Source organism: Oncorhynchus keta, chromosome 35, assembly GCF_023373465.1.
Source record: "Oncorhynchus keta strain PuntledgeMale-10-30-2019 chromosome 35, Oket_V2, whole genome shotgun sequence".
Lineage (NCBI taxonomy): Eukaryota > Metazoa > Chordata > Actinopteri > Salmoniformes > Salmonidae > Oncorhynchus > Oncorhynchus keta.
The window spans coordinates 58,676,275-58,700,020 of record NC_068455.1 but is presented as its reverse complement, the minus strand read 5'-3'; the positions used below and the strand labels follow the sequence as shown (position 1 = coordinate 58,700,020).

At 41.1% G+C, this 23,746-nt stretch overlaps 2 protein-coding genes across 7 annotated transcripts in view; one reads left to right on the top strand and one right to left on the bottom strand.

The window, feature by feature from the left end:
• LOC118368726 (protein phosphatase 3 catalytic subunit alpha) overlaps nucleotides 1–4,906 on the bottom strand; it is a 97,509-nt gene extending 92,603 nt beyond the window's left edge. For 3 of the 4 annotated variants that reach the window (XM_035753079.2, XM_035753078.2, XM_035753080.2), the window contains exon 1: nucleotides 4,620–4,905. In XM_035753079.2, coding sequence (XP_035608972.1) covers nucleotides 4,620–4,686 — 67 coding nt within the window. In that variant the 5' untranslated portion in view covers nucleotides 4,687–4,905. Of the gene's footprint in view, nucleotides 1–4,619 lie in introns of all 4 variants that reach the window. The other variant, XM_035753076.2, reaches the window with a different exon arrangement.
• A 2,300-nt stretch (nucleotides 4,907–7,206) lies between these two features.
• Nucleotides 7,207–23,746, top strand: part of LOC118368719 (B-cell scaffold protein with ankyrin repeats-like) — a 32,714-nt gene continuing 16,174 nt past the window's right edge. For 2 of the 3 annotated variants that reach the window (XM_035753047.2, XM_035753046.2), the window contains exons 1-7: nucleotides 7,207–7,646; nucleotides 8,059–8,256; nucleotides 9,142–9,537; nucleotides 17,566–17,729; nucleotides 18,016–18,154; nucleotides 19,904–20,046; nucleotides 22,679–22,793. In XM_035753047.2, the coding sequence (XP_035608940.1) occupies nucleotides 8,247–8,256; nucleotides 9,142–9,537; nucleotides 17,566–17,729; nucleotides 18,016–18,154; nucleotides 19,904–20,046; nucleotides 22,679–22,793 (967 nt within the window). In that variant the 5' untranslated portion in view covers nucleotides 7,207–7,646; nucleotides 8,059–8,246. The remainder of the gene's footprint in view (nucleotides 7,647–8,058; nucleotides 8,257–9,141; nucleotides 9,538–17,565; nucleotides 17,730–18,015; nucleotides 18,155–19,903; nucleotides 20,047–22,678; nucleotides 22,794–23,746) is intronic. The other variant, XM_052497187.1, reaches the window with a different exon arrangement.

Sequence of the window (23,746 nt, the reverse complement as noted above, 5' to 3'; positions counted from 1 at the left end):
TTAGACTTAGGGTTGCCATCCGTTCGATAAAATACAGAACGGTTCCGTTCATCACTTTTTATTTGTATTGTATGAATTGTTCTTTTGATGTATTGTTTGTCTATCTTAGTAGTTTCAATTTGTGTGGCTGTCCTTGTCTATCAGTGTTTTGTTACTTGTCATGTTTTGTGTTTTTTTTGTGGGCCCCAGGAAGAGAAGCTGATGCTTCTGCAAAAGCTCATGGGGATCCTAATAAAGGAATAAATAAACAGCAGAGTATAGTTCAGTACAATACAATACAGTCGATTATAGTGTACTCGACTCTAGTGATAAAAAAAATGGATACAGTTACATATTGGGATATTATTTTTGACGATATATCATATTGACAATATTGCAATATAATTGTTGCGCTTAGTTTGCTGTACCTGCATCAAAACTCCAGTATGTTCCTTCATAGCTTGTTCTCAATCTCCTTTTTAAATATGAAGCCAATTTGTTTTCAACACTTATTTCCATGACTGTCCAAACTCTCTCTTGTCCCTCTGCAGCGGTTTGGAACATAGAATCGCAAACAAATCACAGTATTGATTCACAACACATATAGAAATGTGAGAATTGCAATACATACTGTATCATATCGGCACCTAAATATCGTGATAATACCTGGCAATTCCCAGCCTTAATCAACTTGAGTGTGCTCTACTGTACTAAACTTTACTGCACTGAACTAAACTTCACTCTACTGAACTAAATTTCACTCTACTGAACTTTACTGTTCTAAACTGAACTTTACTGTACTGAACTCAACTAAACTTCACTCTACTGAACTAAACTTCACTGTTCTAAACTTTCTGAACTAAACTTCACTCTACTGAACTTTACAGTACTTTATTTAAAACACTTCCAGACACTCTTGTGTCCAAACTTGCAGTCCAAACTTGTGAAACAGACATCTATGGTTGGTTCAGATTTGGACTGACCAAATTTCAATGTCCATGGATGTCCTGTGTCAATCGGTGTTCAGTGGGTGAGAGGGCTGGTTATAGTAAATGGAAAGAGAAAGGACTCATGGGTAGGTGTCAGTAAGAGCCGGGAGAGGTGACATTAACTGGAAAGAGAGAGGAGAGAGACAGGGAGAGAGAAAGGAAGGGGTTGTCTAGACTGTTTTCACACTCTCACTCTGACCACCACTTGACAGAAAGAGAAAGAAAACAGTAATGAGCTGAACATAACAGTATGCCAGTAGAAGGGAGGACAGTAGCAGTTGACACAACTGTGGTATGTCACTATTATGAATTCCGATTGTAGCCAATTCAGTTGCAGTCATTCTGTTACAGATGTTTTCGTCACTCCGTTACCGATTTGGTGACAGAACGACATATTTTAACCACTTAAAAATCATAAGCCACATTGTTATTAATAAAAACACAATCACTAATTTGTAGGTCTACTTTTACTTCTTACTTCTGTCAACTTTTATTGTTTTCCCTCATGAGGGAGAGAAATCTGAAAATAACTTATGTAAAGATATGTGGGTTTTTGGTAATGTTATTACAAAGCAATACTTCTTAAACTTCCAAAAGGCAAATAATGTCTCCAAAACTAAATATAAGTGTTGATATTAGTTGGCAGGGATCTTTACTTGTGTTTTGATGTATTTCTAATACCTGGTAGATGTTGTCTAAGACCCCTTTTCCATCTGTTTGAACAGAAATCAAAGCCTTTGCGTATTCCTAGTTCTTAGGTTAGAAATGGTTGAAAAATGTATCTAAATGTTTTCCATCCTAAAAACTAGGAATAAGCAAAGGCTTTGATTTATGCTTTAATTTCAACAACAAAGACTTGAAATGCTTTGTGAGAATTTGTCAGCGAGTGGGTAAACCGTCACTACCATCCGTCCTATTGGCCAATGTGCAATCACTGGAAAATAAACTGGATGAGCTACCATCAAGACTATCCTAGCTATGGGACATTAAAATCTGTAATATCTTATGTTTCACCGAGTTGTGGCTGAACGACGACACGGATAAAAAAGAGCTGGCTGGGGTTTCCATGCATCGGCAGGACAGAGCAGCTACACCTGGTAAGATGAGGGGCGGGGGTGTGTGTGTCTATTTGTCAATAACAGCTGGTGCTCCATGTTAATATTAAAGAAGTCTCAAGGTATTGCCTGGCGCTCGTTGGATGTGGCAGGGCTTGAAAACTATTACAGACTACAAAGGGACCCCAGCCGCAAGCTGCCCAGTGACGCAAGCCTACCAGATGAGCTAAATACCTTTTATGCTCACTTCGAGGCAAGCAACACTGAAGCATGCATGAGAGCACCAGCTGTTCCGAAAGACTGTGTGATCACGCTCTACGTAACTGATGTCAGCAACATTCACAAGGCCGCGGGGCCAGACAGATTACCAGGATGTGTACTCAGAGCATGCGCGGACAACTGGCAAGTGTCTTCACTCACATTTTGAAACTCTCCCTGACCGAGTCTGTAACACCTACATGTTTCAAGCAGACCACCATAGTCCCTGTGCCCAAGAAAGGGAAGATAACCTGCCTAAATGACTACTGCCCCTTAGCACTCACATTGGTAGCCATGAAGTGCTTTGAAAGGCTGGTCATGGCTCAAATCAACACCATCATCCCGAAAACCCTAGACCCACTCCAATTCGCATACCGCCCCAACAGATCCACAGATGACGCAATCTCAATCGCACTCCACACTGCCCTTTCCCATCTGGACAAAAGGAACACCTATGTTGAGAATGCTGTTCATCGACTACAGCTCAGCATTCAACACCATAGTGCCCACAAAGCTCATCACCAAGCTAAGGACCCTGGGACTAAACACCTCCCTCTGCATCTGGATCCCGGACTTCCTGACGGGCCGCCCCCAGGTGGTAGGGTAGGAAACAGCACATTTGACACGCTGCTCCTCAACACTGGGGCCCCTCAGGAGTGCGTGCTTAGTCCTCTCTTGTACTCACTGTTCAACCACGACTGCATGGCCAAGCACAACTCAAACACCATCATTAAGTTTGCTGACGACACAATGGTGGTAGGCCTAATCATGACAATGATGAGACAGCCTATAGGAAGGAGGTCAGATACCTGGCAGTGTGGAGCCAGGACAACAACCTCTCCCTCACTGTGAGCAAAGGAGCTGGTCATGTACTACAGGAAAAGGAGGGTCGAACAGGCCCCCAATAACATCGACAGGGCTGTAGTGGAGTGGGTCGAGAGTTTCGAGTTCCTTGGTGTCCACATCACCAACAAACTATCATGGTCCAAACACACCAAGACAGTCATCAACACCTTTTCCCCTTCGGGAGACTGAATACTACTAGGTGGTGTCAGAGGAAAGCCCCAAAAATTGTCAAAAACTCCAGTCACGCAATGTTCTCTCTGCTACCGCATGGCAAGCGGTACCGGAGCGCAAAGTCTAGGTCCAAAAGGCTCCTTACAGCTTCTACCCCCAAGCCATAAGACTGCTAAACAATTAATCAGAATGGCCGCCCGGACTATTTACATTGACCCCCCCCCCCCTTTGTTTTTTACACTGGTGCTACTCGCTGTTTATTATCTATGCATAGTCACTTTACCCCTACCTACATGTACAAATTACCTCGAATAATCTCTACCACCGCACATAGACTCAGTACCAGTACCCCCTGTATATAGCCTCGTTATTGTTATTTTATTGTGTTACTTTATATATTTTTTAATTACTTTAGTTATTTAGTAAATATTTTCTTAACTCTATTTCTTGAACTACATTGTTGGTTAAGGGCTTGTAAGTAAGTAAGCATTTCACGGTATGGTCTACACCTCTTGTATTAGGCGCATGTGACAGAACATTTGATTTGATGTGGCAGGGGATGATTACTAGCCTTCATAGCAAATGTAAAACTATTTACACACTATTTTCACACTGTGTAGAGTATAGAGTCAAACCTAACTCAGTGTTTAAATCAATAGTGATTTCATGAATAATAGATTACAAGAAATGTGTCATTATAGTCCAGCCCCCATGTGGTTTCTAGACACCATAGACTACAGTAACCTACCATGGGGGCAAACATCAAACATGGGGGCTAGCCAAAAACAGATACATGTGTCACTCTATTATGTATGGACTCCAAAATAGGGGTGAACCGTCTAACTTTTAACCATGGAATAATAGTTTTAACAATCACTGGATGGCCTGCCCTACATGATTCGTCCATGTTCATACAGAAGAGATGTCTGTGGCTACAAGTCATGTATTTTATGGTCATTTAAAATAAGAAAAAAGCATATATATTATTGTATGTGCGGATGTTAAACAATATAGGACCATATCCAACAAGCATGTTGCCCGAAATTAAATGCAAACATTGAATGCCTGCAACTCTTGTAATAACACCCTTACTTCCTACTTTTACAGATTGCCTAGCCGGTGTCGTATCTCACGGCTAACACCCTTTTTCTCCATAACCAGATTTCCAATTGAGCAGACCATTCGGGTACAATACGACTAGGATTGCAATGTGTTGAGAGGGAGAGACATTCGTCTATGGAAGCAGTGTGTGACTTCATGACCAAAATAAAAAGCAACGCGACAACTGTTTATGATCAACATCAATTAATTGTACACTTACATTTTACCATCCTGTCAGTCGTAGATAACTTCGGATCATCATTCGGCTTGTTTTCGGACATTTCCATGGTGCTAGAAATTCAAATATATTTGAACTGTGCCTGAAAAAGATCTGTTGTTGTCCTTACCCAACAAATCAACTCTATCCAAATGGGAGATCGCAGTGATCTCACTTGCTCCTTTCACTAGCCAAAAATACATGCAATGGGATTACAAATTTGAACACTGGTATACTGTAGGTCGGTGTGATTTACTGTTACTCTGTATCAAGTTCTCTCTCCCAGCGCTGTGCGCGCAACCTAGCCTGCAGTTGGTAAGACACGCCCCCATATATATCGCTCTTCTATTGGTGGCAGAGACTAGACCTCTGTGTTCATATTCCCCTATTCCCCACGGACTCGTTTTGTTTCAGTCTGTGTATGTCTAACATGTTTTTATAGCTTATATGTGCAGTGTTGTAACACATCAGTTCCCTCTTCTGTATGTTGCAACATTGTAACATCAACCATGGGTAGCAGTTGGCCTGCAACTCCAGAGTCGTGCACTGGATCCTACCATTTCTGCTTAATCTCAGTCTCGAAACTTCACTCAATCTCTCTTGGAGGGTTTAGAGTTGTCATCGTGCAAAATGTCATGCAATTTAGATGGCCAAAGATTCACTGTTTTGAGTGAGCACCACCAGGCTAGAGAGTAGTTGAATTCGATTTCACATCATGATGCACAGGGTGAATCAACAGGCCTATATATTCTTTAGCTTCACGTTGGTGCATGTATTCAGCATAACCGCTTCACAACACTGTTAGTGAGGTTGTAAAGGGCGGGTTGTAAGTGGTTAATAAGAGAGTTCCGTTTTTTTGGATTTATAACTAAACTAGTTTAAGAGACAGTTCAATTCGGTTGTTATTACAGCACCACCATGTGGACATTTAAAGACATTTTAATAGAGGAAAAGTACACTTAACCCAACCAGTTTACAGTTCGGTGACTGTCGGCTCAATCCCAAATCGACATACAGGTCCCATCTTTGCCCTACTCACTTGTGGAAGTCTGGAAGAATTTAACAGTGGATACCAATTGCTTATACCAATCAAGTGATCTCCATAATTGAATAGCAGTCAATTTGGGATTGATCTGGTTATACCATGTTAAAATTGTAGCCACTTTAAAGGCAGAAAAATAGTAATCCCACCAATTACAATGGGGTTCCAGCATTGGATCCCTATAGCGAAAGTTTTTATTCTCTATGTGGAATAGAAATGATCAATGCACCCAGGGATGTCATGCATCCCAAAAATCTGAGCGGTCACAAAGTACTGTGAGGATGGCTGGTGGGGTTTTGGAGAGTGTAGCATTTTTCAAACACCTGAAACAGCTTTTTTTCCTGCAACCTAGAGCCATAATCACAATTCTATCTTAAAAATGGGTTTATTTGTCTGCGTATTTAAGCATACCTCTTGAGCTGTTATGTATCCTCCTGGCTGGTGATCACTTTTTTAAAAATATGCTAAATACGCTTCTCTGCATCTCTGCTAAAATCTGGGTAAAAGATTGAAAGGAATGTGAGTCTTATTCAGTACATTTAGTAATTGCTTGCTTTTCTACAGTCTACCAACTTTGCCAGCAGTCATGCCAGCTAATATAGACAAGCTAGCTACTCTAACTTTATAGCCTGAAATGGCTTCTTGGTAATAATAATAATAGATGTATTTGATCATATCAAAGACGCTTAAAACAAAAAACAAAGTACATGTAGTTCTTGGACTGGACAATAGTCTGGGGCATGCATCCAGTTCACATCCTACTCCATTGGGCTGCACATAGTCCGAACATACAGTCTCCTGAAAGTCAGTCAAGAGCCTTCTCTCTCCACTCTCAGCACTCACCTCCTCCACAATGTTCAAAGCTTCTCTGATGCCCTTACCCAAGCCGGGGGAATCAGTGGTCTCATTCAGTGTGTGTGTGTGTGTGTGTGTGTGGGGGGTAAGAGACAGTAAGGCAGGCCCGGATCATCAGGCCAACCACAGCGTCCACTAGATCTCACTCTGGCGCCAGAGGCTCACTACCCATCAATTATTGAGATAATACACCTTGGAGTGAGAGATCCAGTCAAAACTACAACGAGCCTCTGTGATGTCCAAGCCTGTGTCATCTTCGGTTTCAAATAAAAACCAAGGCTGGCTCACTACCCTCTGAGCTATCTTGACAAAAATAACTAACTTGCTGGTCCTAAACTAACAAAATAAAACGTTGATAAAAACATCTTTATATAAAAACCCCCACATAAAACAATAAAATATTTACACATTTAAAGGAGCTCTCTGCCTAGGCGACCTCACGGCGCCATGGCAACTGGTAGCTAGTTATGACTTTGGGAGATATATATTTATAAACAGGACAAATCTGAGGAGGCACGTGCCCCTGTGAACCCTATGCGCATGAATCACCCAATTCATGTTAATGTGACAATGTAGGAACCATAGTTTGTGTCTGTGTTTCCCAGGGAACTCTAATTAGTGGTGAACATGTGAAAAGGTCTAAAAGCACCCCTTAGACCAGCTGTGACTTTTTGCAGCAGGTTAGGAAAGTTTATGTAGCAGTTTTTTTTTTTTTTTACCTTTATTTAACCAGGCAAGTCAGTTCAGAACTAATTCTTATTTTCAATGATGGCCTAGGAACAGTGGGTTAACTGCCTGTTCAGGGGCAGAATGACAGATTTGTACCTTGTCAGCTCAGGGGTTTGAACTTGCAACCTCCTGGTTACTAGTCCAATGCTCTAACCACTAGGCTACCCTGCAGCCCTGAAGGTTAGGAAAAGGTTTAGGGTTAGCTAAAATTCTCTCCTAACCTGCTATTAAAAAGTTACTTCTGGTCGTAGTTGTACGCAATCTAGTCAAAACCCCCTAGACCTGTGCAAGTGAGAGCTTAGTTGCATTGTGTAGAGGTTGTACTGCACTGTTGTTTTGCCAGTATTTCTTTGAAGGAAACCATTTTTAAAAAACTTCTTTTTTTTTCACCTTTATTTAACCAGGTAGGCTAGTTGGAGGTCAAGTTCTCATTATTTTTGATAACCATGCAGTCTGTTTGGGAAGAAAGGTTTGCGCCATGGCCGATTGTACTTGTCAGTATTTGTTTAAGTTTAACAATGTTCATTATGTTTATTGTTAGATTAGTAATGCCACTGTAATGATGTTTTGCAGTTGTTCTCTTGTGTTTAGAGGCTTTGATGGCTTTGTGGTCCAAGTTAATCTGTTTCAAACTAGCAAATCTAAACCTGGAGCCTTTAAAAACGTTGCTACCTTTTTTTACATTTCTGCCTCTGAAGTGTCTCTATCAAAGTATTTTTTTTGTCTTTGCTTGTTAATTATTCTTATTATTTGTATATTCTTATCAAGGGTACAGTTTATTTTATATTATATTATTCTCCTTCCTCCGTAAACCAGGTAAAGGCTAGACACTTGTCCTTACGCTCACCTGGAATTACAGCCACCATGTACTGCCCCATCTCTCTGTCTGATCTTGGCAAGCAGGAAGCTCACAGCCCTTATCAGACCAATTGCATACAATAGAGCCAGTGTGTAGCGAGTTGTTTTTCTTTGTCAAAGTGGAGAGAGGCGGACAGAGGTGAAAAATGAGCTCAGGTGAGTAGCCTAGACCTTCTGAACTTTTTGATAAATTCATAGACTTTTGTGTCTCTTGTGCTGCTATGCAATTACATTTCAGTTTTTTTGTGATATTGCTTTTGGAATATTGTTATTTGATACTTCACAGCTGTATTTGTACATTATGACGTTGAAGAATCTGCTACACTGTTATCATTGTGATGTTGAAGAATCTGCTACACTGTTAGCATTATGATGTTGAAAAATCTGGTACACTGTTAGCATTATGATGTTGAAGATTCTGCTACACTGTTAGCATTATGATGTTGAAGAATCTGGTACACTGTTAGCATTATGATGTTGAAGATTCTGCTACACTGTTAGCATGATGATGTTGAAGAATCTGGTACACTGTTAGCATTATGATGTTGAAAAATCTGGTACACTTATTATTATTGTGCTTCTCTTATGACCAAGTAAAACCAAGTAAATGTTTAAGAATAACTATGATGACTTAATTCAAAGTATATTCAACCATTCCAATGTTAATATCAAACTTTTGAAGAGATGACTATCCTTTCATATACATAATTAAAAGTTCGTAGTCAAGTCAACCAGATGCTACATTCAATCAGTTCAACAATATCATGACTCTTACTTACCTGATTAGTTTAATGTGAAATGTGTTAGTAATATTTTAGTCATATTATTTATCAGAAACATTTAGTCAAATAACCTTTATGTATCAAGGGAGATGGAGCCCCGTAAAGCATAAGGTCATGTTTTTCACAGAGACACTGATTTGAAGATGGATGGATAAAACACATTTACAACATATTACATATTGGTTTGACTTGCATACGAGGCTTTTATTAGTGGCATTGCACCTGTACAAATCTCCCTATTTCCATCATCCTCTTTTAGCCGAGGACCTGCTCATCATCTATGAGGTGGAGGCAGAGCAGTGGGCTGTATACCTGCGCTCTATCTTCGCCGGGCCCATCTGGGAGGGAGGGATCTGTTGCTACGACATAGCCACAGTGACCAGCCGGCGGGAGGACTTTCTGCGACTGGGCCAGTACAAGGTCAAGCTGTTAATCCTGTCCAGGGGAATGCTAGAGGGCCTGTGCCAGCTCCGCCGCTTCTTCCTGGCCCGGGTGCTGAGGCCTGCGGCCCACGTGGTAGTGCTTCTGTGTGGGGTAGACAGCCTGGCGCCTCTCCTGGAGGTGGTGCCCCTCAAGGGGGACGAGTGTCTGCAGGTATCCAGCGAGCAAGACGCCCATGAGTACCTGTCGGCGGTGACCGATATTGTGCAGAGAGGTACAGGGGAAGGGGAGGGCAGAGAGGGGGATCATGGGAGGTCGGGTGCAGTGTATAGGGTCAGCAATAATAGTTACATTATGCTTATTCAATAATGAATTATACAATAATGATTGTATTCATTCCTGAGGCAACAAGTGGCAGGTAGGTGCGTGGATCAGAAAACCAGTCAGTCAGTATCTGGTGTTACCACTGTTTGCCTCATGCAGCGCGACACATCTCCTTTGTATGAAATTGATCATGCTGTTGATTGTAGTCTGTGGAATGTTGTCCCACTCGTCTTGCATGGCTGTGCGAAGTTGCTGAATATTTGCGGGCTCTGGAGCGTACACGTCGATCCAGAGCATCCCACACATGCTCAATAGGTGACATGTCTGGTGAGAATGCAGACCATGGAAGAACTGGGACATTTTTGAGGAATTGTGTACAGAACCTTGCGACATGGGGCCGTGCATTATCATGCTGAAACATTAGGTGATGGCGGCGGATGAATGGCATGACAATGGGCCTCAGGATCTCATCACAGTATATCTGTGCATTCAAATTGACATCACTAAAGAGCAATTGTGTTTGTTGTCCATCATTTATGCCTGCCCATACCATAACTCCAGTGCCACCATGGGGCACTCTGTACACAACGTTGAGATCAGAAAACTTCTCGCCCACATGATGCCATACACGTGTTCTGCGGTTGTGAGGCAGGGTCAGATGTACTGCCAAATTCTCTAAAACGATGTTGGAGGCAGGTTATGGTAGAGAAAATAACATTACATTCTCTGGCAAAACCTCTGGACATTCCTGTAGTCAGCATTCCAATTGCTTATGTTGTGTGACAAAACTGCAAATGGCATATATTATTATTATTATATTAGAATGGCCTTTTATTGTCCCCAACAGAAGGTGCACCTGTGTCATGATCATGATGTTTAATCAAATTCTTGATATGCCACGCCTGTCAGGTAAAGGGGAAATGCTCACTCATAAGGATCTAAAGCAATTTGTACACAGGTTTAGAGAAGCTTTTTGTGCTCATGCAACATTTCTGGGATATTTTATTTCAGCTCATGAAACATGGGTACAACACTTTACCTGTTGCGTTTTCTGTTTTTGTTCAGTGTGTGTGTGTGTGTGTGTGTGTGTGTGTGTGTGTGTGTGTGTATACTGTATACATGGTGGGTGTTTTGGCTACATAGTTGGAATTGTTGAATGCACAATTATCACAGTAAATCTGTGATAATTTGCCTAAAATGATGCTGGAAGAAGTGGCAGCAGTTTTACAGGCGCCTAACAAATTGTTCTATTATGTGTTTTTTTTTTTGCATTATTTGTAACTTATTTTGTTCATAATGTTTCTGCCACCGTATCTTATGGCAAAAAGGAGCTTCTGGATATCAGGACAGCGATCACTCACCTCGGATTAGACAGATATTTTCTTCAACAAGCAAGACGCACAGGATGTACTTCAGACAACATCCCAGTTATTGGCAAGAGAAAGAGGCGCAGGTACAGAGGACACAGAGCGGGGTGCTTCGTAAGGATCCGCAGAAGGCGACTGGGATAGCTGCCATTCCCATCAATATTACTTGCCAACGTACAATCATTGGACAATAAGTTTAATGAGGTACAATCGTGAATATCCTACCAATCAAAAACTGTAACATCTTACAGTTTGGCTGAATGATGACACGGATATTCAGCTTGCGGGATATACACTGCACCAGCTAGATAGAACAGCACACTCGGGTAAAATGAAGGAGGATGGTCTGTGCATATTTGTAAACAACGCCTGGTGCACAAAATCGAAGGAAGTCTCTAGATTTTGCTCGCCTGAAGTAGAGTATCTTATGATAAACTGTAGACCACACTATTTGCCAAGAGTTTTCATCTATACTTTTCGTGGCTGTTTATTTACCACCACAGATGGATGCTGGCAATAAGACCGCACTCAGTCAGGAAATAAGCAAACAGGAAACCGCTCACCCAGCGGCGGCGCTCCTAGTGGTCGGGGACTTTAATGGAGGGAAACTTAAATCAGGTTTACCTCATTTCTATCAGCATATTAAATGCGCAACCAGAGGGAAAACAATTCTAGATCACCTGTATTCCACACACAGAGATGCATACAAAGCTCTCCCTCACCCTCCATTTGGTAAATCTGACCCCAATTCTATCTTCCTGATTCCTGCTTACGAGCAAAAATTAAAGCAGGAAGCACCAGTGACTCGGTCTATAAAAAAGTGGTCAGATGAAGCAGATGCTAAACTACAGGACTGTTTTGCTATCACAGACTGGAATATGTTCCGGGATTCTTCCGATGGCATTGATGAGTACACCACATCAGTCACTGGCTTTATCAATAAGTGCATCGAGAACATCATCCCCACAGTGACTGTACGTACATAACCCCAACCAGAAGCCATGGATTACAGGCAACATTCACAAGGCCGCGGGGCCAGATGGATTACCAGGACGTGTGCTCCGGGTATGTGCTGACCAACTGGCAGGTGTCTTCATGGAAATGTTCAATATGTCCCTGATTGAGTCCGTAATAAGAACATGTTTCAAGCATACCACCATAGTCCCTATGCCCAAATCTGCCTAAATGACTACAGACCCGTACACTCGCGTCCGTAGCCATGAAGTGCTTTGAAAGGCTGGTAAATGGCTAACATTTACACCATTACCCCAGAAACCCTAGACCTACTCCAATTTGCATACCGCCCAAACAGATCCATAGATGATGCAATCTCTATTGCACTCCACACTGCCCTTTCCCACCTGGACAAAAGGAACACCTACGTGAGAATGCTATTCATTGACTACAGCTCAGCGTTCAACACCACAGTACCCTCAAAGCTCATCACTACGATAAGGATCCTGGGACTAAACACCTCCCACTGCAACTGGATCCTGGACTTCCTGACGGGCCACCCCCAGGTTGTGAGGGTAGGTAGCAACACATCTGATGCGCTGATCCTCAATACTGGAGCCCCTCACGGGTGCGTGCTCAGTCCCCTCTTGTACTCCCTGTTCACCCACAACTACATGGCCAGGCACGACTCCAACACCATCATTAAGTTTGCAGACGACACAAAAGTGGTAGGCCTGATCAATGACGAGACAGCCTATAGGGAGGAGGTCAGAGACCTGGTCGGGTGGTGCCAGAATAACAACCTCTCCCTCAACGTAACCAAGACTAAGGAGATGATTGTGGACTACAGGAAAAGGAGGACCGAGCACACCCCCATATTCATTGACGGGGCTGTAGTGGAGCAGATTGTGAGCTTCAAGTTCCTTGGTGCCCACGTCACCAACAAACTAGAATTTTCCAAACACTCCAAGACCGTCGTGAAGAGGGCACGACAAAGCCTATTACCCCTCAGGAAACTAAAAAGATTTGTCATGTGTCCTCAGATCCTCAAAAGGTTCTACAGCTGCAACATCGAGAGTATGGTTGCATCACTGCCTGGGACGGAAACTGCTCGGCCTCCGACTGCAAGGCACTACAGAGGGTAGTGCGTATGGCCTAGTACATCACTGGGGCTAAGCTGCCTGCAATCCAGGACCTCCACAACATGCAGTGTCAGAGGAAGGCCCTACAAATTGTCAAAGAACTCAGCCACCCTAGTCATAGATTGTTCTCTCTCCTACCTCATGGCAAGTGGTACCAGAGTGTAGGATCAAAAGGCTTCTCGACAGCTGATACCCCCAAGCCATAAGTCTCTTGAACAGGTAATCAAATGGCTACCCAGACTATTTGCATTGTGTGTGTGTGTGAACCCCCCCCCCCTTCGCTACTGTTATAGCCTTGTTATTGTTCACTGTCTTTTTACTGTTGCTTTTATTTCTTATCTATTGTTGACCTAATACCTATTTTTTGCTTAAAAATTACACTGTTGGTTATGGCCTGCAGGAAAATGATGTGGATATATTGAAGCAACATCTCAAGACATCAGTCAGGAAGTTAAAGCTTATTTGCAAATGGGTCTTCTAAATAGACAATGACCCCAAGCATACTTCCAAAGTTGTGGCAAAATGGCTTAAGGACAACAAAGTCAAGGTATTGGAGTGGCCATCACAAAACTCTGACCTCAGTCCTATAGAACATTTGTGGGCAGAACTGATAAAGCGTGTGTGAGCAAGGAGGCCTACAAACCTGACTCAGTTACACCAGCTCTGTCAGGAGGGATGGGGCAAAATTAATCCAATTTATTGTGGGAAGCTTGTGGAAGGCTACACGAAACATTTGACCGAAGTTAAACAATTTAAAGGCAATGCTACCAAATAGTATGTAAACTTCTGACCCACTGGGAATGTGATGATAGAAGTCAAAGCTGAAATAAATAATTCTGTCTACTACTATTCTCACATTTCACATTCTTAAAATAAAGTGGTGATCCTAACTGACCTAAGACAGGGGATTTTTACAAGGACTATATGTCAGGAATTATGAAACTGAGTTTAAATGTGTTTGGCTAAGGTGTATGTAAACCTCCGACTTCAACTGTATATCTGTTGAATTTGATGATTTTTCAAGCAATTGCCTCAGAAACTAATTAGTGGACTTGCCGCCCAGGCTACGTCCGCACAGCAATTTCCATACAACTGGGCATTGTCAAATCACCGATAGCATATACCTGTAGCTCAAGTCAACACTCAAGTTAGCAAAGTAGCAAAGAATGGGAGGTCAGACCTCTAGCCCCCCCTAACTTTAAATCAGTATATTTTTCTCTCAAGCTCATGGCAAAATATGTGGGTCACACTTTATTTTGATAGGCCAGCATGAGAGTAGCTATAAATCTGCACATGTTTCTCTTTGCACCATGGCAAATGTGTAGAATTTCAGGGAGTTAGCTATTTTCCCCCTCAAAATCCTGTTTCCCAAAAATACAACAAAAATTAGGTAGTTGCCCCAGGGCATCAGATGTGGACACAAAGTGTAGGAACACAATGTCCCCGACTCTAGTTAAGTGCTGCCTATGTTAGACAGTACCCTGGGTTCAGTTTGACCTCGGTTTCCATGAGAACACTACATATTCTGAGGAATTTGACAGTAATTATTTCCTGAGTCACTCTCTACTCTCTGCTACCCAGTAAGAGTTTTCTGAGAATTTCAAAACCATCTGCTGCCATCCATATTGTTTTTTCCCCCCTCATTGCTTAAGTGATCTAAAATGGACGGGAGGTCCAAAACGTATGTTTGTCTGCCGGTGTGTCTCATCATTCAAATTCTCCCTTTCCTCTTCCATCACCAGTGGCCATTATCTCTCTTCATGCAAATCCAAATATACCCTACTTAGTCTCATCCTGCTCTGACACGCACAGCCAGTTCTGGATCATCTTTGTAAACCTCTGTAAAACTCAAAAGTAGATTTTAAAGCGACCCAGAAATGTAGATGTTCACTGTTGCTTGGGATATTTGAATCTCATGATATACGGACACAAGTGAAACACTTGAGCCAAAATAATTGTACAGGTGGGGGACAAAGGCCCAAAGCAACACCAAGGTTGGCAGTTGGCATTGCTGTTATGATTCTGTTATGATTTTAGATGTCCTTGATGTCCTTTTGTTAAAATGGGGGGCTCTTGGAGGGTTCGGGTTCGGGATCTGTCAACGTGCCCTTGAGCAGGGCATTGACCCTGGATGCTTCTGTGTGTCGCTCTGAATGGGAGTCTGTTGGATGACTGGTATGATGTAGTTGTTGAGCGGCTTCACTGTAGGTATGCTGTAAATTTAGGATATTCAATAAAAAATACATTTAAAAAATCCCAGAGCTGACTAGGGAAAAATCTATCGTTCTGCCCTAAACATGGCTGTTAATCCACTGCTTCCCAGGTAGGCCGTCGTGATTGGAAGGCTTTTTAACATCTTCGAAACATGGGTGTGGCTATGATCCGTAAATTGAAAGAAGGCTACTACCTGAAATCTACTTCACAAAATGTAAATAATCCATCCACATTTTGGCAGGTAGTGAAGGGTTTGGAGTGCAAAAAAGATACACAGCTTCCCAAACAATTGTTGGTCGTCCACAGATTGTAACTGAGAGAACCTCCATTCTGTAAGCCTTGAATGCGTTTTTTAGATGCAGGCAGTTTATTTAAAAGGTCAAAGGTATAAGTGAGCCCCCTGTGAATTTACCTGACACCCCTGTGAACTCCTTCACCAGGTTCTCCTTTTCATCCTCTGTTTCAGAAGTGTGTAAAGTCCTGAAAGAAATTGATTTTTAAAAATCCCCTGGCCCTGATGAACCTCCTACACCAGACATCATTGCTTCCCCTTAACATGTATTTTTAACCTCACGCTTGATGTTAAGGAAATCTGCTTTTATACTGCCTCTCCTGAAAGGTGGAGATCCCTCTCTACTTGACAGCTATCGACCCATATCAAAATTGTCTGTACTGTCAAAGGTACTGGAGTCCTTAGTTAGTAGGCAGCTAAAGGACTACTTCCAAGAAAACAATATCTTAAATGGAATGCAAACAGGTTTTAGGTCTGGCCACAGCACTGTTTCAGCAACATTGAAGGTTTTAAATGACATCCACTGTGCTCTTGATAAGAAGTTACATTGTGTGTCTGTTTTTATTGATTTGTCTAAGGCTTTTGATACCATGGAACATGCTGTGTTAGTGCAAAGGTTAAAATCGTACACAATGTGTAATGACGGATGGTTGAGTCCATAGAGGTGTGCTCAGGTGTTCTGCAAGGTTCTATTTTGGGCCCACTGTTGTTCATTTTGTATATCAACAACATTGGGGATCTTATTGAAACAGCAGATGTTAATTTTTATGCAGATGATACTGTTCTTTATTCAAGTGATAAACTACTATCTTTAGCTTTTGAAAATGCACAAAGAGCATTTAACATCATACAACAGAATCTGTATGATTTAAAGCTGATTCTAAATTTGGGTTAAAAAAATGCATGTTATTTTTAAATGCCAGGCATGTTACAAATCATGTCATTGCTTCATTGGCTGGACATACTATAGAGCAAGTTAAAGTGTACAAATATTTGGGTGTGTGGGTTGATGATAAGCTGAGCTTCACTGTGCATGTAGAGAACTTGATAAGGAAGCTCAAGCTGAAAATAGGATATTATTACCGGCATAAGGCTTGTTTTTCTTTTGAGGCCAGGAAGGAGCTGGTACGATGTACATTACTGTCAGTTTTAGATTTTAGTGATGTTATATATATACAGGCCTCAGCCACTACTCTGAGAGCACTTGATTCAGTGTATCTTGCAGCCCTCAGGTTAATTTCAAATCAGAAACATCTAACTCATCATTGTGATCTCTACAGCACTGTTGGCTGGTCGTCATTGACCTTGCGTAGGCTTAAACACTGGTATACACTTATTTATAAGGCCATATTGGGTAAAATGCTATTTTATCTCTATTCTTTTTTAGTCAGGTCAGTATTTTAATATCAATTACGGTCCCATTCTGATTTGCTTCTAACAGTACCAAAAATTAGAACAGGACATGGTAGAAAAAGTTTTAGTTACTTAGCTCCGTGGTTCTGGAATTCTGTCATGAACATTTTAAAATGTGATGATCTAGTTTCGTTGGTGGAGTTTAAACACTTGATCGATGTATATGTCATAGAAGAGTATCATTGTTTTTAGGCCAGCTGTTTTTAGTCAAGATGGTTGTGTTTTTAATGTACAACGTTTTTGTTGTACTGTATGTGTGTTTATAGTTCTGTTTAATGTTGTGTTAGTGTATGTAAGTTGTTTTGTCTGAAACATTGTTCCCTCTGCTGCTATTGGACCAGGTCTCTCTTGGAAAATAGTTGTTATATCAATGAGAAAAAACCTGTATAGATAAAGGTAAAAATACATGTAATAAATGTAAGTAAGAATTTGTTCTTAACTGGCTTGCCTAGTTAAATAAAGGTAGAGAAAAAATTTGCTCTGGAAAAGAGTGTCTGCTAAATGACCTAAATGTAAGGCCATCTGGCACCAAATACAATGGTAGGGGAAACACTAAGTATTTAATGTTGGCTTGACTGTCGGTGGACCTTCCACAGGGCACCAGGCTGCAGCAGGGAATGTCAGCGCTGTTCCTGGGAAGTTGACGGGACCGGATCTAAAGCTGGAGTTAAACCTAAAGTTGGAGAGCAGGCAGTCTACCGGACCCTCCAGTACCAAACCCAACAACATGCTGCTGGTACCGTCCAGAGTTCTCTGTGGGGTGAGGCACTAACATGTCAGGAGGCAACATCAAAGCATTCAATGACATGACTTATTCAGCCAGTCGTACATAAAATGTACTGTAACAAGATGCATTTAGATCCAAAATGCAGTCACTTTACTTTCACATTTCAAATTGGTTTTGGGTTTTTGGTTGTTTAGGTTTTTTCTTTTCTTTTTTTTTTTTTTACATTTAATAGAGCTGCTTTTGAGATGGTCAGCATGTCAACCAATGTACTTTTTCTATTGTTACAGTACGTTTATGTTTTGTGTTGTCCCTCCTGTAGACACCAGGCGAGGTGTTCATTCTTTTAAAAGATTCTGTGGCCAGTAAAGATGCTGAGGTTGAGTTCAGTAGGAGTAAACAGAGGGTGAGAGTGAAACCTGTCCACTGGAACAAACACACCCTCTGTGTGAACGCAGCAGGTATGTGAAAATTCACTTTGCATTCTTGCTTATTGTAGAGAGTCATTCCACCTCCAAAAAGCACAAGAAATAGGATTCTCGACCCTCACCGTTTCAGATTGTTGTTCCTAGCAATGAGGAAGACATTAGGAATCCTAAAAAATTATCAAAGGCCACCCATGGACCCCCCTCACCCCACTCCAACAACCAGTATAGAGTATCAGTTCTCTGTCTGACAAGTAGTGTGGAGCTGCTGCTTGGAGTATTTCTTCTTCATCCTTTGTAATATATTCCTTGTGACTCTGGTGATTGTTTTTCCCCCCTGTTTAGAGAAATTAGCCATTTGAAGTCGATTGCATTATTTACCATAAATGAGTGGGAAAGTACCACGTTTTTCCTACTAGATGCTGCTGTTCCTGCTAATGCCACCACACCCTTGTGTCCATTTCCTGGTTTCGTGTGTTTATTAAATGGATCACATTTTCTTTGCAAAAATGGGTGGAAAACCAATAGGTTTTGCTCATGATGAAAATAAATTGTGTGGTCATCCTCGTAATTCAATCTAGTCCTCCATGAAAGCAATTGAGTTTGTCCTTCTCTTTGTGTCCAGAAAACATCCCCTATGTGTGTGGTTTATTCCCTTCAAAAAAGGTATGGATTAGATAGACCATTTCTGGCGTACAAGCAAACCATTAGACTACAGCAGTCAATGTTATGTTCTCTAATGGTCTTTAATGGTAAAAGTCCCAAACACACACTGTATAGGGTTTTGCGATGGTATTGGTTTGAATTTAATAGTACATTTCACCAATCACACTTCATGTAAAGATGTTTTTCTAAGAACTTTATTGAAAAACATATGTCTGCAATGCAATGATTTATAATTCTATTATATTATTAGGGTTGTCACAACATTTTAGTCACTGGCCCATTTCTCAATCAAAGTTTTGGACTTGTAGGAATTTCACCATATGGATATCCCTCAGAGAGCTGCCATTTGTTACATTAAATTGACCACAGAAGTTATTTTCATCATGAGCAAAAGCTATTGGTTTTCTACCCAAAGTTGTAAAGAAAAGAAAATGTTGTGATCCATTTAATAAACACGAGAGCAGCAACATTGATAAAAGGGTGTGGTGGCAGGAACAACCTGGTACTTAAACACTCATATAAGGTCAATAATGCAAGTGACTTCAATGGCTAATTTCTCTGAATGGGGGGGAAAACATCACCAGATTCACAGGAAATACATTCCAAAGTATGAAGAAGCAATACTCCAAGCCACAGCTCCATACTACTTGTCAGACATAGAGAACCGACGATACTGTATACTGGTTGTTGAGGTGGGATTGGTTTGGGTGATCCGTGGGTGGCTTTTGACAATTGTTTGGGATTCCTCATGTCTTACTCAATGGAAGGAAGAAATTTGGTCCAAATCGGATGTTGGGTACTATTTATGTTGAATATTATCTGAATCTAAGAAATTAAAAGGGCCAATTTGGGTGCAATCAATTAGCTTAATTACAAGGAGAGCAAATAAAATGTCAACAAAATAATGTCACCGGAATGCTAATCTTATCTGTTTCCAGCAACAAATAATTTCAGAACAATCTGAGAGGGTGGATGTCATGAGTGCTGAAATGACATGTAATGACCCTAGAGCGACTTGATGACTTTGTCAAAGAGCACACAACAAAACACCATGGTTTCTAAAATGATGATGCCCAATGCTTATGAGACAAGTTTATATAATTTGTTTTCCTGTTGCAGACTTACAAGCAGGAAGTGTGGGCGTAACATTGTACTGCAGTGGGGTGGCGATGGGAAAGGCCCATCTGCAGTACTACAGCAGCATGGAGGAGATGGCTCGCCTTCTGACCAGGGTGGCAGACCCTGTGGACTTCATGTGCCAGGTACAGTTGAAGTCGGAAATTTACATACACCTTAGCCAAATACATTTAAACTCAGTTTTTCACAATTCCTGACATTTAATCCTCATAAAAATTCCCTGTCTTAGGTCAGTTAGGATCACCACTTTATTTTAAGGATGTGAAATGTCAGAATAATAGTAGAGAGAATTATTTATTTCAGCCTTTATTTCTTTCATCACATTCCCAGTGGGTCAGAAGTTTACATACACTCAATTAGTATTTGGTAGCATTGCCTTTAAATTGTTTAACTTGGGTCAAACGTTTTGGTAGTCTAACACAAGCTTCCCACAATAAGTTGGGTGAATTTTGGCCCATCCCTCCTGACAGAGCTGGTGTAACTGAGTCAGGTTTGTAGGGCTCCTTGCTCGTACACGCTTTTTCAGTTCTGCCCACAAATCTTCTATAGGATTGAAGTCAGGGCTTTGAGATGGCCACTCCAATACCTTGACATTGTTGTCCTTAAGCCATTGTGCCACAACTTTGGAAGTATGCTTGGGGTCATTGTCCATTTGGAAGACCCATTTGGGACCAAGCTTTAACTTCCTGACTGTCTTGATCCACGTAATTTTCCTACCTCATGATGCCATCTATTTTGTGATGTGCATCAGTCCCTCCTGCAGCAAAGCACCCTCAACAACATGATGCTGCCACCCTCGTGCTTCATGGTTGGAATGGTGTTCTTCAGCTTGCAAGCCTCCCCCTTTTTCCTCCAAACATAACGATGGTTATTATGGCCAAACAGTTCTATTTTTGTTTCATCAGACCAGAGGACATTTCTCCAAAATGTACAATCTCTGTCCCCCTTGCATTTGCAAGCTGTAGTCTGGCTTTTTTATGACGGTTTTGGAGCAGTGGCTTCTTCCTTGCTGAGCGGCCTTTCAAGTTATGTCGATGTAGGACTTGTTTTACTGTTGATGTAGATACTTTTGTACCTGTTTCCTCCAGCATCTTCAGAAGGTCCTTTTCTGTTGTTCTGGGATTGATTTGCACTTTTCTCAACAAAGTACGTTCATCTCTAGGAGACAGAACGTGTCTCCTTCCTGAGCGGTATGACAGCTGCGTGCTCCCATTGTGTTTATACTTGCATACTATTGTTTGTACAGACGAACGTTGTACCTTCAGGCGTTTGGAAATTGCTCCGAAGGGTAAACCAGACTTGTTGAGGTCTACGATTTTTTTCTGAGGACTTGGTTGATTTTTTTGATTTTCCCATGATGTCAAGCAAAGAGGCACTGAGTTTGAAGGTAGGCCTTGAAATACATCCACAGGTACACCTCCAATTGACTCAAATGATGTCAATTAACCTATTAGAAGCTTCTAAAGCCATTCCATCATTTTCTGGAATTTTCCAAGCTGTTTAAAGGCACAGTCAACTTAGTGTATGTAAACTTCTGACCCACTGGAATTGTGATTAAGTGAAATCTGTCTGTAAACAATTGTTGGAAAAACGACTTGTCATGCACAAAGTAGATGTCCTAACCGACTTGCCAAAACTATAGTTGGTTAACAAGGTATTTGTGGAGTGGTTGAAAAACTAGTTTTAATGACTCCAACCTAAGTGTATGTAAACCTTCGACTTCAACTGTACCTGTATCTGAATGTGTCAATGTCTGTCACCTTGATTACTCAAAATTATTTTGACCTGTGCAGCTACGTTGGAAACTTTCCTTCATGATTGGTAATGGGACATTTTTGTATAATGTAGTAGCCTAAAACCTATCGGTGTTACATTGAGCTGGGTGAATGGAATATGAATGATAGTCACCCAATATGCCTTAAAAGAAATAAGGCCATGCTCATCATTTTTTTCAATCATCCTCCCTCATTTTAAACGGCACCAACCGCCACTGATTTTAAATCCCAGGCGTACACCAATTCAATGCTTTTAAATGTGTGGGGATGAATACAAATAACTCAAATGTACATGTACAGGAGAGCACACTATAGTACTCAAATGATTCATCAATTTATGACCGAACCAACGTTTCATTGGAGGATTTGGAGAAAGGGTTTTAGAGAGGAACATAAAGCATGCAAGGTAAACAACATGCATTCATTTAAACCCATTTGAGAGACTAATTAATGGAATGAATCAGCATATTCCTGCTGACGTTGATGTTGTTTACTTCCTCTCTTTGAAAGCCAGCTGACTGCAACTCAGTTTAAAAAGCCAATTGATTATGCACATGAACACTTATGTTGATTAGACCTAATTTGCTGAAGTTTCAACCCTTTGAATCAGTCCTGTTCAAGCTGCCAAAATTGGGTTTTCTTTTTTGAGAAAAAAAATGAATGAATTAAAATGTATAAAAAAAATCATAGGATCAGGAAGGCATCAAAATTAGACACTTCAAAACAGAAAACACTGAGTATACCAAGCAATTAGGAACACATTCCTAATATTAATTCACATGTCTAGCACTTGACATAGCTGAAATGACTTGACTATGACAGTGTGCTTGCGTTACAAAATTCTGGAAACTTTCCCAAAATTCCTCAGGAATTTAGGTGGGAAGATTCCCAGAATCAAGAGGATTTAGCAGAAAAACCTTTTGGTGAAAAGTGACCAGAATTTTGCAACACTTTACTCATGCATCCTATCCTGTGATCTCAGTCTCTTCAGGTGTCCTCGGTAGAGAAGCTGGACCAAAGGCTGTCCTCCATGCTGTTGGAAGCCATGCCCTCCACAGGCTTCCAGGGACTGCAGGGATATGACCCACCCGAAGGCGGTAAGTGTTCTGTTCTCTGTACCCCCTCGACAATCCAGTCAATTGAATGATTTGCTGACATTCATATTTTATGTTATATGATATTTAAATATCAATATATGAGTAAATACGTCTATAATACATCTATGTATTTTCCAATTTGAATCTGACTCAACCAAATGTTGTATTTGAACTGTAGTTTGTAAGTAATCCTGAATCTGTGCAGTAACTTTGTGATAAATACTGTTGTATAGGCTGTTGTCCAGGCTCTATCTGAACTACAGCCTGCCTTAAATGTATTACAGAAAAACTTAAATGACCTGAAATTAGTATTGAATGCAGGTAAAACGAAGTATATGTTCTCTAGAGCAGTGGTTCTCAAACTTTTATAGTCCCGTACCCCTTCAAACATTCAACCTGCAGCTGTGTACCCCCTCTAGCACCAGGGTCAGTGTGTACTCTCAAATGTTGTTTTTTTGCCATCATTGTAAGCCTTCCACACACACACACTATACGATACATTTATTAAACATAAGAATGAGTGAGTTTGTCACAACCCGGCTTGTGGGAAGTGACAAAGACCTCTTATAGGACCAGGGCACAAATAATAATAATAAATCATTTTGCTGTTTATTTAGCCATCTCACATATAAAACCTTATTTGTTCATCGAAAAATTGTGAATAACTCACCACAGGTTAATGAGAAGGGTGTGCGTGAAAGGATGCTCATAACTCTGCAATGTTGGGTTGTATTGGAGAGAGTCTCAGTCTTAAATCATTTTCCACACACAGTCTGTGGCCTGTATTTAGTTTTCGTGCTAGTGATGGCAGAGAATCCACTCTCACATACAGTACACTACCGTTCAAAAGTTTGAGGTCACTTAGAAATGTCCTTGTTTTTGAAAGAAAAGCAAATTTTTTGTCCAATTAAAATAACATCAAATTGGCCAAAAATACAGTGTAGACATTGTTA